The sequence below is a fragment of the Camelus dromedarius genome, chromosome 5 (genome assembly GCF_036321535.1).
Source record: "Camelus dromedarius isolate mCamDro1 chromosome 5, mCamDro1.pat, whole genome shotgun sequence".
In the NCBI taxonomy this organism is placed as follows: domain Eukaryota; kingdom Metazoa; phylum Chordata; class Mammalia; order Artiodactyla; family Camelidae; genus Camelus; species Camelus dromedarius.
Window position 1 is genome coordinate 13,998,104 of NC_087440.1, and position 16,413 is coordinate 14,014,516.

General features: G+C 39.2%; 1 protein-coding gene across 4 annotated transcripts in view; it reads right to left on the reverse strand.

The window, feature by feature from the left end:
• Positions 1 to 305: 305 nt before the first annotated feature.
• Positions 306 to 16,413, reverse strand: part of TMOD3 (tropomodulin 3) — a 69,686-nt gene continuing 53,578 nt past the window's right edge. For all 4 annotated transcript variants that reach the window (XM_064485596.1, XM_010977172.3, XM_010977171.3 and 1 more), the window contains 5 exons: positions 14,876 to 15,006; positions 12,707 to 12,814; positions 9,890 to 10,033; positions 7,798 to 7,942; positions 306 to 4,503 (listed from right to left, as the gene is read on the reverse strand). In XM_064485596.1, coding sequence (XP_064341666.1) covers positions 4,472 to 4,503; positions 7,798 to 7,942; positions 9,890 to 10,033; positions 12,707 to 12,814; positions 14,876 to 15,006 — 560 coding nt within the window. In that variant the 3' untranslated portion in view covers positions 306 to 4,471. The remainder of the gene's footprint in view (positions 4,504 to 7,797; positions 7,943 to 9,889; positions 10,034 to 12,706; positions 12,815 to 14,875; positions 15,007 to 16,413) is intronic.

Sequence of the window (16,413 nt, forward strand, 5' to 3'; positions counted from 1 at the left end):
CATATTTATATAAATTGAAAAAGTAAAGCTTTTATAGCATTTTGGATATTTTAGCATTAAAAATATTTAAATACCTAATTTCATGTGATAAAGAATGATGCAGTTACAAAGGTAATATTCAAGCTTTTAAACATAACTAAAACCAAATATAATTCATCTAAAAGACTGAAAAAAAGGTGGGCATTTATTTGAAATTACAAAGGTTTTGATACTCTGTGTGCGTATACATGTGCAATTTTTTGGTTTTTACAGTTTTTAAAAACCAGTTCTTAAGTAGACAAATCCAAAAAGTTGAAACAGCTGAATGAAAGACTTTCTCATCTTTATTTCTGAGTTAAGATGAAATTTAAACTCCTAAAAATGGCTGTATGTACCCATCAAAAAGCACTCAGAATTTGTTCATAAACTTTACTCTCTGAATGGACTACAATATCTGACAGAAAGATTTAGGCCTATTAATTGCTTTGCAACAATTACAATATACTGATAGTAGAAAAGACAGTTATGCTTCACATATGTAGACTCTAAGATGGGGAGGAGTCCGATTGTCTTCAAAATATACGACCCTGCACAAAACATGGTGGGTGGCTTATCCAGCACTAGTGCAGGTGTCCGAAGTAAAATTCTCTGTAAGGCAATGAAGGCTTTCTAAAATCCTTGGCAATGGTTTACAAGACTGGCTCCTCTCAGTGATCAGACTGCAAGTTAGAGTTTGGCATTAACAAACTGTTACAAATATTTTCTTATAAAAAAAAATCTCTGATTTATTCAGTGTATTAGGGAAGGACTTATGGAATTAAATTATAACGCAGAAAAAAAAATCAGTATGACATAAGAAAGACTGACCAAATTAAAATGACATAATATAAAAATCTTTGCTTATTAAAGTTTTCTCAACTTAAAAATTAGTGAAGAGCTCCTCTGACTGAGAAATAGCTAGAAATCCTGTCTTACGATGGCAGATAGCTAGAAACATTAATGCTCAGTGAGAACTGATGGAGACGACAGCTTTGTAGATATTCGGACTGAAGAACTCAGGCCCCTTGAAGGAGCTGCTGTGACACACTCAGTGTGTTCGGTTCTTGTGGGTGCCGCGTCTTCAGTTAATACTATTCAACATGCTAAGTGAAATAAGTCAGACAGAGAGACAAATATTGTATGCTTTCTTATCAGAATCTAAAAATACTAAATTCATAGAGACAGAACAGATTGGTGGTTGCCAGAGGCAGGAAGTGGGGGAATAGTGAAATGAGTAAAGGGTGTCCAAAGTTATAAACTTCCAGTTATAAGTCCTGGGGATGTAGTGTGCATGGTGACTGCAGTTAATAATAGTGTATTGCATATTTGAAAGTTGCTAACAGAATAGGTCTTAAAAGTTCTCATCACAAGGAAAAAAATTTTTTAAACTATGTGAGGTAACATGTTAACTAAACTTACTTTATTAATCATTTTGCAATATATGCATTTATCAAATCAATATGTTGTACACCTTAAACTAATACAATGCTGTATGTCAATTATAGCAATAAAACTAGAAAAAAGTTTTTTTAAAAAGTGAAGTGGCATTGTAATGATGGAGCAAAACTGGACACTACTGAACAGAGACTGGAAATTGCTATGGACGCCAGAAAAAGAATGAACCTCGTGTCTGCTGGGAGGTAGCAGTGTGATTCCTGATTTTATAAAGAAAAGATGAGGCAGCCCTGGCAACAAAGAGCCAAAAATTTAAGATTTTATGAAACCTCTTTTAATCCTACCTTTTAATCTTATTTTAATGACAGCAAGGGTTAAATATAATGTACAACAGAACATGACTAACATTTTATCAAAATTTTTTTTCTCTTAATTTTCATTATACCATGGAATCCCCTTTTTAAATGAAAAAAAAAAAAAAAAAAAGAGATACTCTCAATGGGAAAACAATTTACAAAGTTCTATACATGTAACTTTTCCAGTGGGTCCCTACTGTACAAAGCAAGTATTTTGGGTTATTTCATTCAGATAATAAGAATTTGCAATTTAATGACCAAGATAATTCCCCTTGAAATCTCTAACAATCTGTTAAAACTTTTTTAAACACAAAACATTTATTTGGTCTTTTAAATGACAGGCACCCTTAGAAAATTTATTTCACCTATACTTGAGACTTCTACCTGCCTTTAGCTACAAGTAGATAGCACCAAAACCCATTTTAATAATATCAGTATTATTGACTTTTAATATGTAATTTCATGTAGACAAACTGGAAAAATTAGAATGTCAGACAAATATGAGTATAAAATTTTATAAAATGGGAAATGAAAAGAGGTTTTTAAAAAAACAGCAATTTAAAAATGCAAAGAATATTCTTTGCTTAGATAACCAGGTAAGTTTATATTGGTTAGACTACAAAATTTAAGATCTTAGAAAATCTTTGGTTTAAAAATCAAGAGTATTTCATAACCCTCATCTATCATAAAATTTTAGAGCAATACAGAAATACTGAAAGTTACTAAAAGGGTAAGAGGTGCCAGATTTTTAATGATCAAAGTAAACACTAGTTTTCTCCCTTGTAATTACAGTTTTTGAAAGATTTGTCTGTATTCAGTTGGATGAATGTTCACCCTTAGTTATTTATTAAGAAATCTTTTCTTCAATTATATAATGAACTGTTGTAGCTCAGAAGTGGAGTGGTACAAGCAAAAAACACTCAACTTCTTCATACTTTGATAAATAAGTGAAAAAGGTATTGCCCATAAGTATGATACACAATTCTAGGTGGGGTCCCACCTGCCTGTATTTTAAAAAGAACTTATGGGAGGAAGGGGTAACATACTTAACAATTTATTGACTTACAGGGCAGTGCAAGCGAGGAAGCCATGCAGGAAGTGTAACCGTGGCTTTGTGTCCCTGACGCCCCACCCTGCTGGGGCTGTGCTGGCTCTGAATTGAGTACATTTCCAAAGTCGTTTATGAAAAGGTGAGGGAGAGCGAGTCAGCGTGAGCCTGACTTGCTAACTTGAAAAAAAATCAAACCCAGCACCCTGTAACTGAAAGGGAACGGTGGAATAGTGCAAGTCAATCTTTGGCCCCTTTAAAACACTGGATACTACTTTTCAAAAAAGCAGTCAGTTCTTCTGAGGAAAGCTTTTGCCTGTGCTCATTACATAAACTGTCCGCCCAAGCCAAAGGAGCAGACGTGTTGTAACTCAATTTCAAGAAGTTTTAGAAGAATTAACAACACATCTTCCTCCTATTCTGAAATGATGTTCTCTCCTTTTGAAAAATCTCCCTGTAAATGATACAGCCAGGCCTGAATTGCTGATTGCTTTGTCCCCTGTCCTTTGTAGCTGCAGTGCCTCAGGGGTCTCCTGCTCCAGGGGCCGCCCCGAGGCACGTGAATTAGCTCCACATCAGCGCTCCCACTCCTGGCTCTGGGGTCATTCTTCCCACCACAGTACACTGTCCAACTGTGGGGGTGAATACTTTGAGGAAGACAACTTATGAGAAATTACTTTTATACAATACGGACAAAAAAGTACAAGATGAAACAAGATAATAAAAATTAGATCTACCAAGAACAGCCGTTTTCCTTACTGGCTGGAAAACTGGTAGTGAGTGGGGATTACACGCCGTTCAGGCAGTTCTGCGTCGCACACAGGAGCTTCTCTCTCTTACCTTGCACCCAGGCCAGCCTCCACCTTCCTTTACAGTAACCATCAATTTAAATGCCCAGTCTGCGTGCTTCTCAGACAGTCTCTACCGTTTATTACCCCTGATTCCATGTGTCTAACAAAAGCTTTCTTTTTTCTTTTATCCTAAATATCTGAAAGTTGGCTGTGTGCATTTTACAGGGAAGGAAACAGCTTTCCTACTCAGATGCTTTCTTTTACTATGAGCTTTCATGAAAATTTAATAATGCCCACATTATTAAAATGAAAAACTATATATAACTATACTTTTAAAGCAAAGTATTTGCTTTCTTGATGAAGCAAAAAGCACACTCTTGCCAAGTTCATGTGTTTTAAAACATGGAAAAGTCTCCATGCCGTGTAATAAGGGAAGTTTTGAAGCGCCTTGTGCCCAAGAGGTGCAACAGCAATTCTCACATCAGCAATGTCCCTTTTTCACTTAAAAAAAGATTGGTCCTTAAAATGTTCATTATTCTACATAAGTGATTTCCTAGACTTTTTTTACAATTGTATTTTTTAACCCAAGACTCATCATAAACCATGTAATTAAGCTAAATTAAAAATGATTTTAGCAGAAAGTAGAAATAATGCTTTAGAACACAAAATATCACCTATAATTGATTTACAATTTGAAACTGGTAACAACTTAAACTAAAAAAGAGATACATGCAGTTCAGGAAAAAAAAAAAAAAAGGATTTCCAGTCTCTTCCCTTCTACCTAGGAAAATTTTACATCTGATATCACAACACAAGCCCTTGGCGACCTTTCGAAGTCTTCCAAAGATCACACATTGGTGGACTTACTGGTCTCCTTCAACTCGTCTCTTGCGAACTATGAGAAAAATAATGGTGAAATCCCTGTTAGTTTGTACAATGTTAATTTGCTTGTGACAAGCAAGTTTCTATGTAATCCAGTTATAATTGTACAAAAATGAAACGTCCACCTGCAGTTCACATGGCCATTAAAATAAGAAATTCCCATCCTTTACATGGTCACTCACCAGTCGAGAACTGAGGGGCTGAGCTCAGCTGTGCTTACACAGCAGTGATTAGAAATCTAAACCAGAATGGTCAGCAGTCACCTTCAAGTCACTGTGCCTGTCTCATTTGTGTATTAAAAAAATTCATACCTCCATTAAAAAATGATTAATAACTTACTGTGTTAAATTTTGAATGACATTCAGGCAGCTGGGATTAGAAAGTGTTAAAAAAGTAAGTATTTGCATGCTCTTCTGATTATTTCCTTAGTTTGAGAAAGAACACACCAAAAATAGCCTTGTCATTTTTACAGGTAAGTGACTTGTTACTACTGCTCTCCAGATTTTCCTTCTCTTACCTCCTCCGAAGGGACCCAGTTCAGGGCTCTGATAACCAACAAAGTAATGAAAACCTTAGACCCTGGTAATGTGGTGATGTCACATCTGGCTACTGTCAGCTTCAGCCCCAAGGTGGTCAGCCACCTCGCTCAGCTAACGGGGTAAACAAAGGTGCACCTCCGAGCACCCTCAGCCTCCTCGTGGCCTGGCGACCCGGGCCTGCTGGGCAGTGCGCAGCAGCAGCAGGGCCCGGGCTTCAGCGTCAGACCTCCCCGTCAGCTACAGGGAGCATTCGCTGAGAGCCACCGGGTCAGGGCACCCCGGCACCGCGGCCAACTCCTACTTAGGACAAAGAGCACGGGTTCCAGCGTCAGCGACAAACTGAGCCATGGCTCTGTCGCTGTGTGCAGTGTGCTCTCTGGCAAGTAAGTTCCCCTCTGAGCCTCAACCCATCCTCTGTAACAGGAGAATAATGGTATCTTAACCCCCTGCTGTACAAGCAAAGGCATGACCCGCTGCTTAGGGCAGGACTGAGAATACAGAAAGCGTTCAACAAAGGGTCCCCGGCTTCCTCACCCACCACAGTGGGGTTACCGGATGGTCCTGAGGTCAGCCATCTTTTTCAGGTGGGGAAAGCTAATTCATCTTTTATAGTTAAAAGGATCTGGCTTTGATACTTGTTGGTTTATTAATTTCTGTGCTCTCTTCTATGGAAGCAAGTAGAAAGACAAGTGCTTTTGTTCAGCCTGAATTTGCTGTTTAACAGAGGAGTGAAAAGCCAACAGGGGCACTGGCCTTCTGGCCAGGCCACAGATTCTGCTTTCATGCTGCTCTGACTGCTGGCTTCTGATCACTGGCCCTCAAGAGATGAGACCAGTCAAGTGATGTGCATAAAAGCCAACGGCTGGATGCTAGCTAGAAAGAAAAAACCAGGAGGGCTGAAGTATCAAGTTCCCATGAACATTTTCATACGTATCTAACTAGCTGCACCCTAATTTTGGTCTAACAGTTTCCTGTGTTTACTGAAAAGGGAAAAAAAATCAAATGGAGAACTAAGTCCTCAAACACAAACTTAATTCATGTATATAGATCTCTGAACGACACAGAAATATCTGAAAGGCAAGCGACATAATTCTTTAGGGTGGGACATTTTCAAGAAAATTCTGAGTTGCAGTAGTGTTTGGGTATTATTGGCAGACCATTTCAAATATTACAATGCATGTTACAAAAAATGCACATTATAAACAAGATCGGTAGGACAGATGGAACAAACAAAAAAGATGTAGAAAATGGATTATGCAGTTAAGTAGTGTGAAGACAGCAACGTGAGACAAAGTTCAATTGAGTATCGCACGTACTCCATATAACCTCTTTGCTGTTATAGTTGTGATACGTCTCAGCTGGAGAGATGGCGAGTACGTAGGATTATTTCAAAGAAAAGTTGAGACTAAGAAAAGAAGAAGAGAGGGAAAGACGTTATCAGAATCAGAACACTAAGCTCTAATACAGCCCCATTTGCAAGGGGAAGAAAGATTATATGCCCAAGAGATGTGGTGCAAGTTTCAAGCCTTGTTCTTTGACATTCCTTTCAGTTAGCACATACTAGACTGCCTGTAAGAAAACATGGTCTTTAGGCTTGCCACCTTGACCTACAGACAGAGGTCAAAGTGCAAGGAAGGCTAAAAAAAAAAAAAGCTGAGGGTGGATGGATGGGAGGCTATGGAACACAGCAGAGGAAGACGGGCAGAGCCCCTGCCAACTTTCTCACTCGGTGCCCTTGTTACCCCAGCAGTTCCTCAGTGCGTCCTCCCCATGAGACTCATAAGTCTGGCCCCATTAACAATTCTTTGGCAGTTTCTTCCCAAACCTGCTCCACTAATATATGTCTTCAATACTTCATGATGAGTCAATTGCCAGTAAGTCCTAACTAATCTCATTTCCTCTCTATCTCTAGAAGAGTAATAAGAATGCTGTTTTTGAAGTATCACTTAAATCATGCTCTCAGTGGCCTACACTGGCTCGCAAATCCCAGTATCATCACAGTAAAATGTGACTCCCTTTAAGAAGTCTTATTTTAATTCTTGTCTAAATGCAACTTTTAAACTATTTCAATGATAAACACAAACTTAAAAGTCAATTTCTGTAAACACATAGAAACAAAATTATAAGCATCATATTCTTTAGTTCAGCCTTGGCTGGAAAAGTTGTTTTTAATGGAATCCATAAGCCTCAGCAGTTCAACAGGAGCGAAGGAAGGAGACTGCTGACCTAGATGTGCGCAGGGAGGGGACACACCGCCCAGGGGTGGCGGGGTCAGCGCAACAAGTAAGTAGAGCAAATCTTGACATCACACTGACTTGAAAACTTGGGTTAAAACTACAATTATTCTGTATCTTCCCATATAAAATTGAATTTCTATCTAGGCCTGTTTGATCAAAGGGCAAAACTTTCCTGTAATGTTGAAATCTTTGTTTTAATAGCTCCAAGAGGTGACTTGAAACTGAGAACAAAGTATTCGTTATAGGAAGCATTGTTTAATAATGTGTGTTGTAGAAAACTGGTTCACTGAAAGCTGCGAAACACGTTTGCCGCAGGAAGCTGATCCTACCCGCTCACCTAGTAATCACCACAGCCTCATCTGAACTGAACGCTATTCAGTCAGTATGAAAAGGGCTGTGCAGGTTTTACAAACAAAGGCCAAGTGATCTTCCTGTGTTAATATTTATTTTTAAAAAAGTTCCTCCAATGCATTAGCTTAGAGATACAATTCAGAAATTCAGTTTTATAGCGACTTATAAATAATGACTTACCTAAGTCATTATTTTTTGTTATAGCGTTAGCTGCCCTGGTTCGGGGTCCCTGCTGCGTAAACTGATATCCGAATTTAAGGATATTGGTATTTTCCTCAAGCATCTTGGCCATTTCCAACTCTACAGCCGTCCCCAACTGCTGCCTCTGGAATAGTTAGAAATAAAGAATCGTATTAATAAGTTAGATCAAAATACTGTTCATGGTAACCTAAGGCTAAGACATTCAGGTACATGCTGATTCTTTTAAAATTTTCCCAATTCTTTCAACATTACACTAAACTTATATTTTGTTTCTCTTATGTATGCTCATACAAACATTAAAAAAAGTGCATTATTACAATGAGATACCATGTCATACCCACTAGGATGACCATAATTAAAAAGATGGACAATAATTGCTGGGAAGAATATGGAAAAACTGGGAGCTTCAGGCATACTAAGCAGAAATGTAAAATAGTACAGCTATTATGGAAAACGATTTGGCTATTCCTCAAAAATGCTGAGTTGATTATACTGAAAACACTGATTAAATAGTGTAAGATGTATAGCACAGGGAAATATATAGATCTTGTGGTAGCTCACAGAGAAAAAGAATGTGACAATTAATATATACATGTTCACGTATAACTGAAAAATTGTGCTCTACATTGGAATTTGACACAACATTGTAAACTGACTATAACTCAATAAAAAAATGCAAATTGAAAAAAAAGGAAAAAAAATAGCATAAGAGTTACCATATTACCTAATAATTCCACTCCTAGGTATATACCCATGAGAAATGAAAACATATATTTGTGTAAGAATTTGTATATGAATGTTCATAGCAGCATATTTCTAAAATCCAAAAAGTGGAAACCACTTAAGTGTAATAGATTATTCAGCCATAAAAAGGAATAGGTACTGATACGTGCTACAACATGAGTGACCTCCAGAACATTTTGCTAAGTGACAGAAGGCAGACACAAAAGATCATACATTACATAACTCCATTTATATGAACTTTCCAAAATACGCAAATGCATAGAGACTGAAATAGATTAGTGGTTGCCAAGGGCTGGTGGGAGGGGAGGATAGGAAGTGACTGCTAATGGGTTTTAGAGTTTCTTTTTAGGGTGATAAAAATGTTCTGGAGTTAGACAATGGTGATGGTTGCACAACTCTATGAATATACTAAAAACCATTTAACTACACTATAAAAGAGTGAATTCTATCTCAGTAAAACATGGAAAACATTGATTAAATAGCATTCTGGTTAAATTTTAAGATAGAAACCTTTCTACCTGCATAATCTACAAAATGTACTTACTTTTTCAAGGGCTAAGGGAGTCATTTACCACCTTAAAAAAATAACTGAAATTACTTTCCAGACAAACTGAAGTATTTCAGTCAAATGTGTATGTTGTTTTATTTTTAGTTAATTGCCACTCTGAACGGAAACATTTCTAACGTAAACTTCTCAGCCTCTTTAAAGAAAAGCTCGTCTGGGTGTGGGTAACCGGCATTGTCTCATGGCATCAGCACTGAGTGTGGCTGGACAGAAGCCTGTGCCCCCGGGGCGGCCTGGGTTCTGGAGCTTCCTGTTTCTCACTGAGCCTCTTCCGTTCATCTGCTGTGTCTGGGGCTGTGACACGCTACAGATACAGAAAGTCTCTTATGTGGCTCTTACCACCAAAGAGCTGAAAAATCTGAGGATGGGAGTGTCACCTTAAGAATCCTTCCAGTTCAAAACAGCCATTGTGGGGGAGGGTAGAGCTCAGGGGGAGTGTGTGCTTAGCAGGCACAAGGTCCTGGGCTCAATCCCCAGTGCCTCCGTTAAACAAATAAATAAACCTAGTCCCCCCTGGCCCCCCTCCACCCTAAACAGCCGCCCATCTAAATTCTCTGAATACCAGCCAAGGGGAGTGGCTTGTATACCTCTCTACACATGAAGTTAGTATTCTGGATGCCCCAGATGTCCTCTCCCCCGCTTCAGGCCACCACCTTCCCAAGGGCTCCCCGAAAGCCCTCCACCCCCCCACCTCCTGAGTCCCCCAAGCCCTGCACCGTGTGGGCTGCAGCTTCCTCCAAGCCGCTGCCGTGGAACACTGACCTGATTGTCAATCTTCAGCTCTGCCAGGGTTTCGTTATCTCTCAAAGCATCAATCAGTGCTAGAATCCCAGCTCCTGTAATGAAGTTGGACTCCATATTTAAGCTCTTCAAATTTTTGTTCACTCTTAGCATATCTGCAAAAGCCTAGAATTTAAAGAAAATATTTGAAGAGTAGTTTGACAGCATCCTTGCACAAGGTACATGCCTGACAAATACACTGATCAACATAACTGCCTTAACTTTGTTAGATTGTTTAGCTCGACACACCAGCTCAAAGGTCTCGCATGTATCTACTCTTCACAGGTACTCTGTCACCACCTTTAGATTTTCTGTCACGTGTCGCTCCCTACTGGTAACACGCTCTACTGCCAGTCACTCTCGTGTGCGTTCACACTGCTGCTTCGTGCTTCTTTCTCCTGTGGCTCTCACACTTCCTTTCAGTGTGTGTGTAGGACTAACTTCATCAATGTCTCTTTGGAATACCTTTCCTTACTTGGGTCCTGCTACAGCTGGGTTATTGTGAAGCTCAAATGAAGGTAAATTATGGACTGATTTCCAAGGCAGGGACCAAAAGGAAAGATCACAGGTAACCAGAACTGCAAGAGCACAAAGACCACGGAGAAGAAGGGGCTAATATTATGTCCCTCAGAGAAGGGCATGTCTTCTCCCTGCGTCCGCTTCTCGCACGATAGGGTGATGCTGGGCATCTGACTCGGCGCTTAATAAACACCATAGTGATTAACTGACAGACCCTATAAGTGAGCAGAGGGGAGAGAAGAGGGGTGAGGCTGGAGGAGGAACAGTATTAATCTGAGTTTACTAAAACAGCCCTGCAAGAGTGGTCAACAGCAAGGCCAAACTCAGAGAATATGGGTAAGATCAAGCTTAAAATTAAAGCCAAGTTAACGAAAAGGCAACAGGGGTTAGCGATACCAGAAAGAACGAGGGACAGATATCTACACGCTTGAACCTTCTAGTAGCAACAACTGGCTGTGTGACCTGGAGCAAATCCCTTACCCAGCCACCTGTGCCCACATTTATTCAGATATTACTGATGGCCTGCCTACTATTTGGTAAGTACTGTGCTTTAGATTCAGAAATAAAACATACAAGCCTCTGCATGATGGAATTTACATTCTAGTGGGGGATTCAGATTATAAACAAGTACGCAGAATGTAATGTCAGATGGTGAAAAGGGCTGGAGAGGAAGAAAAAAGCAAGGCAGGGTGGAGGGGGAGCGGCGGGGCAGGGGTGGGGCTGTTATTTTATATACGGGCGCCAGGAAAGGCCTCACTCGAAAGGTGACATTCGAGCAGGGCTCAAATACCTTAAGTGATGGAGACTATACGGAGTATCTCCAGGGAGAAAGTTCTAGGCAGGAGGAACAAGTGTAAAGGCCCTGAGCAGGGAGCATCCGTGGCATGTCTGAGGCAGAGCAAGGAGGCTGGGTGACCAGAGGGGAAGGAAAGAAATGACCAGAAAGGAGACAAGGTCTCCTCATGTGAGTCCTTATGAGGCCATTGAAAGATTGTTATTTTTACTTAGTGAGATAGGGCTCTGAGCACAGGAATGAGATCATTTAAGTTTTAAAAGAGTCACGAAGAGCTGGCTTTGGGGTGGGTATGATGGAAGCAGACAGCTCAATTAGGAGGCTACCACAGTGTCCAGATGGGAGGAGAGACTGGCTCTGATCAGACCAGTAGCTGTGAAAATGGTGAGAAGGGGCTGGACTCCAGAAACATGTGAAGACAGGGCTGGATATACATTTAAAGTTGTGAGAAAGGGAAGTCAAGGATCACTCCAACATCATCATCATCATCATCATCATCATCATCATCATCATCATCATCATCATCATCATCATCATCATCCTTATTTTGACGTGAGCAAATGAAAGAATGAAGTTGGCAGTTAGTGAGACAGGAAAGCGTGTGAGAGAGGCAGGAACGGGATGGAAGGCAGGAGTCTGGTTTGGGGCTTAGGTCTGAGACGTCTGTTAGACAGCCAAGTAAAGTTGTTAAATGATAGCTGGACACGGGTTTGGAGTTCAGGGGAGAGGAATGAACCGGAAATAAAAACACTGGGAGTCATCGGCACACACGCAGACACCAGCGTGCATGGACAACATACAGCAATGGAACAGAATGGGATGACCCAGAAAGCGAGTGTGGAGAGAAAAGAGGAGGGACGAGGACCGAGCCCTGAGCCATTTCGATGCTCAGATGTTGGGGAGATGAGGAGGGACCAGTGCAAGGACCAGCAAAAGGATGTCTAGGGAGGTCGGGGGAGAATCAAAGGGAGTAACATCCTCAAAGCCAAGTGAAGAAAAGGGTTTATATCATGATCAAGTGGGATTTACCCCAGGAATGCAAAGCTGATTCAAAACATAGTCAATGTAATACACTGTACTAACTGAACAAAGGCCAAAAACCACATGATCACCTTAGTAGACATAGAAAAAACATTTGACAAACTCAACACTATAGATCTATAAATGGAATCCTCTGCAGATGTTAAAAGAACGATGTAGAACTTTATATGCTGATATGCAAGGATCCCTAAGACATACTATTGAGTGAAAATTTAAGTTGCAGAACAGTCTATATTGCATGACTCCATTTGTGTTTTAAAAATTTCATAGAAAGGAAATACAGGAAAAAAAACATTTTAGCAAATAATGTATTGCCTAATAGTGAGCTAAATATTAATTGAAAAAAGGGAGTAAGTTGTTCATAAGATCACAGTTTAACCACCTCTGTAACATACCCTGGTATCAGATAGTCATAATTTTTGTATTATCAGTAGCGGCTTACTTACAACAGCAACGGGGTCATTGCTTCGGGTGGCTGCAAGACTGAAATATTTCACGTGTGTGTTGGTTTCCAAAGCCTTCGCAAAATCTTTTAGGGTTGGAATTGGGATATTCTTGAAAGACAGAAATGTGAAACATTATTACATTTTAGTTTTCAGGAAATTCAATCCCTTAATCAAATACATTTGTACTTTCTTTTTTGCATTAAAATGTATTCAGAAATTATATAACATACAACCACTAGTCTATAAATGAGAATAACTCAGCCGCCTCCTTATCTCTCTGACTTCTCTGTTATGGTGCATTTGCACAAACTGTTGGCATAGGGCAGAGCATACGTCCCTGTTTCTCTAGTGTTGAGGCTATAGAGATTCTCACTATTCTACTTTTAATTATTTGTATATGAGAAGTCAACCCATGAGTACGCAAAGCAGACCTGCTTTTCTACAAAGAGATGTGGGAATCTGCTTCCAAAGATTACTGAGGCAGATGACATACTGTTCTCAGTCACTTAACCGAGAAGACATTAAGAGACACTCACCCTACCCTACTTGAAATGAGGTAAGATACAGTTATAGGAGGCACTGACCTTTCCCTTAAGTACCAGGACTTCAAGTCCCTGTAGCCTGGTTATTTTCAGATCATTACTACTGATTTAGAGACAGACACACAAGAACTGAACTTAAAAAAAAAAAAAAAATAAGATTAGTAATCAACAAGGGATATTAGGTTTTTCCAAGGCTTTCCCTGCTCCATTCAGAGGAAGGAACACCCATCAAAAGAGCCAAAGGTCTTATTCCCCTTGTAATTTCCAGATGTTCCATCTGCTTCCAATTCAGATAAATTGAGATTTAAAACGAGAAATTTGTAATGAAGCTGTTATACAATGACTAACACCTAAGAGACCATTTGCGTTGACTCTTTGGTAACTAATCACCCCTATGCCCTCTTAACTCGTTTTTCTTTCTTTCCTCCAAGGAAGAGTTGCATTTTAAAACTCCCAGCGATATTTACAAAACAGAAACAAACTCACAGACACAGAAAACAAACTCATAGTTACCGGGGAGAAAGAGGGTGAGACGGGATAAAACGGGAGTTTGAGATTTGTAGATACTAACTACTATATATAAAACAGATAAAGAAGTTATACTGTATAGCACAGGCAACTATATTCAATATCTTATAATAACCTATAATGAAAAAACATATGAACAGGAATACATATATGTATATGTATGACTGAAACATTATGCCGTACACCAGAAATTGATACAGCATCGTAAACTGACTACACTTCAATTAAAAAAAGAAAAGAAAAGAAAAAATCCCAGTAAGATCCCACAAAACCCACTTCTAGGTGTTTACTCAAGAGAAATGGAAACATACGTTCACACAAAAACCAGTATGCGAATATATATGCATATACGTACATGTATAGTGTAGGGAGCCTTTATATTTAATCACCCCAAACTGGAAGCATCTCCTATGTCTATCAACTGGTGAATGGATCAGCAAATTGCAGCCCACCCAGACCAAGGAATGCCACTCAGCAATACAAAGGAGCAGACTACTGAGACACGCAACGGCACGGATGAGCCTCACAAGCCAGGCTCAACGGCTGCACGTTTTATGATCCCATTTATATGACATTCTGGAGAAGGCAAAATGATAAGGAAGGAAAACAGAGCAGTGGTTGTCAGGGGCTAGAGCTGGTGGCAGGAAACAATGACAAAGGGGTGTGACATGTTCTCCATCTGACTGTGCTGGCGGTTGTACAATTGCATGCATTTGCCTTCACTCACAGAACTGCACACTAAAAAGGGAGAATTTCACGAAGAATAAATTATACCTCAAGAGACCTGATTGAAAAACAAAACCTGAAAGACTAAAATGCTCTTAAAAGTGGGCAGTACTTTGGAAGCCAGAGAGATTTATTCTGACAGTCCATAGAGCTTATGTTTCTACCTGATAGTCTTCAAAAAGTAAATCAGAAAAATTTTAGAAAATTTTTAATTTCTAAAATAGGAAGGAATCTATGTTAGCATCTATTAGAAGTAAACACTTGACCATTAAGAAGAAGGAATCAGACTATATCAAAGCTGCCCAGCCCTCATCCTGGATCCAAATGACTCAAAGCAATTCAAATCATCGTTTTGTTTGCTTATCACACCTACCTTTATATTATTCAAATTAACTTCAACAAGATGAACATCATTTTCTTTAATTCTTTTTAAACTCTCTTCAACATTGGTTGGATTTGGGGGCTCATCAAATACTGGAAGAATCTTTTCACCTTTTACCACATCTGTAGTAACAAATGAAAAGAGAGAGAGAGTCACTGGTTGACACTATCACAGTGAATGCATACATTACTTTGGAAACATACAACTAACACACACACACACACACCCTTCTTCGGTAGAACTAATTTGTAAGTTTCTTCCTCCAAATTCCCAAAAGATCCTGCATGTGTTGACACATAAAGCACTCAAATAAAATTTTACTGAATATAAATACCAAACTTAATTCAACATTCAATTTGTTTGCAATGTATCAGCCTTCAAAAATGAGTATTTTTACTGCCTCTTGCCTCTTGGCATATTACAAGATATCTTTACCACAAAAACATATTTGATAACACAAGCTGGTGATCCCATTTATTTTTAGCAATGTTCAAGATAAAGTTATAATATACTCTTCCTAAATTCTAAATTTTATAAAACCAAGAGATTTCTTCCCCTTTCCGTAGAATGTGTGTATTTAAAGAGACTTGCTCTATAATTAAATAATGGATCCAGTCAACCGGGTGCTGAAACCATTAAGAAAGGTTCATGGGGGATTTTAAATGGATGGACCAGGCTGCCAACATTTGAGTTCACGGATCAATCTTAAGATTTTCCACAAATGACCAGACTTGATATACTTCCTAATGTGATTTAATCACCGCCATGGAAGCATTCTACACACACACACACACATACACACACACACACACGGCGCCTGAATTTGATCAAGCCTCTAGAAAATAACAGTTTACAGAAACACAGGGAAAGAGAAACATGTAAAATGATACCAAAAGGTTGCAATCAGCCAAATCCAGAATGTGGAGGATTCTACATGTTGGCCCCATTTCTTTAAGAATAAATGGCATGAAGAAAGAGGGAGAGAAGTTAAGCAGGACTGTTAAGAGATTAAGAGGAACTGAGACCAAATGACAACCAAATGCAGTGTGTGACCCTTACTTGAATCCTGAACAAACCAACTGTGAAATGACGTTTTTGAGAGAACAGGAGAAATCTGCACATGGACTGGGTATTAGATGATATGAAGGAATTACTGGTAGTTTTTTAGTTTGATAATATTGTGGTTATGTTACAAGACAAGCCTTTGTGAGAGATACATATGGAAATAGTTATGGAGGAAGTTATACAAACAAACAGGATTTGCTTTAAGATAGTCCAGGGAAAAAAGTGCAAGGCGTGGGAGGGAGGCAGACGGTGGAAGAAACGTGGCCAGTGAAATGTGAAAAACAGCTGAAGCTGGATGATGGATATATTATTCCCTCTTCTATTATGTATGCTGGAATATTTCTACAATAAAAAGTTTAAAAAAATAGGGGAATGGGCAATTATAGAACATTCATAAATTGGAATGTTATACAGATGTCTGAATGAGGTAAATCTGTACGTGCTACCTAGGAATGTGATACAAT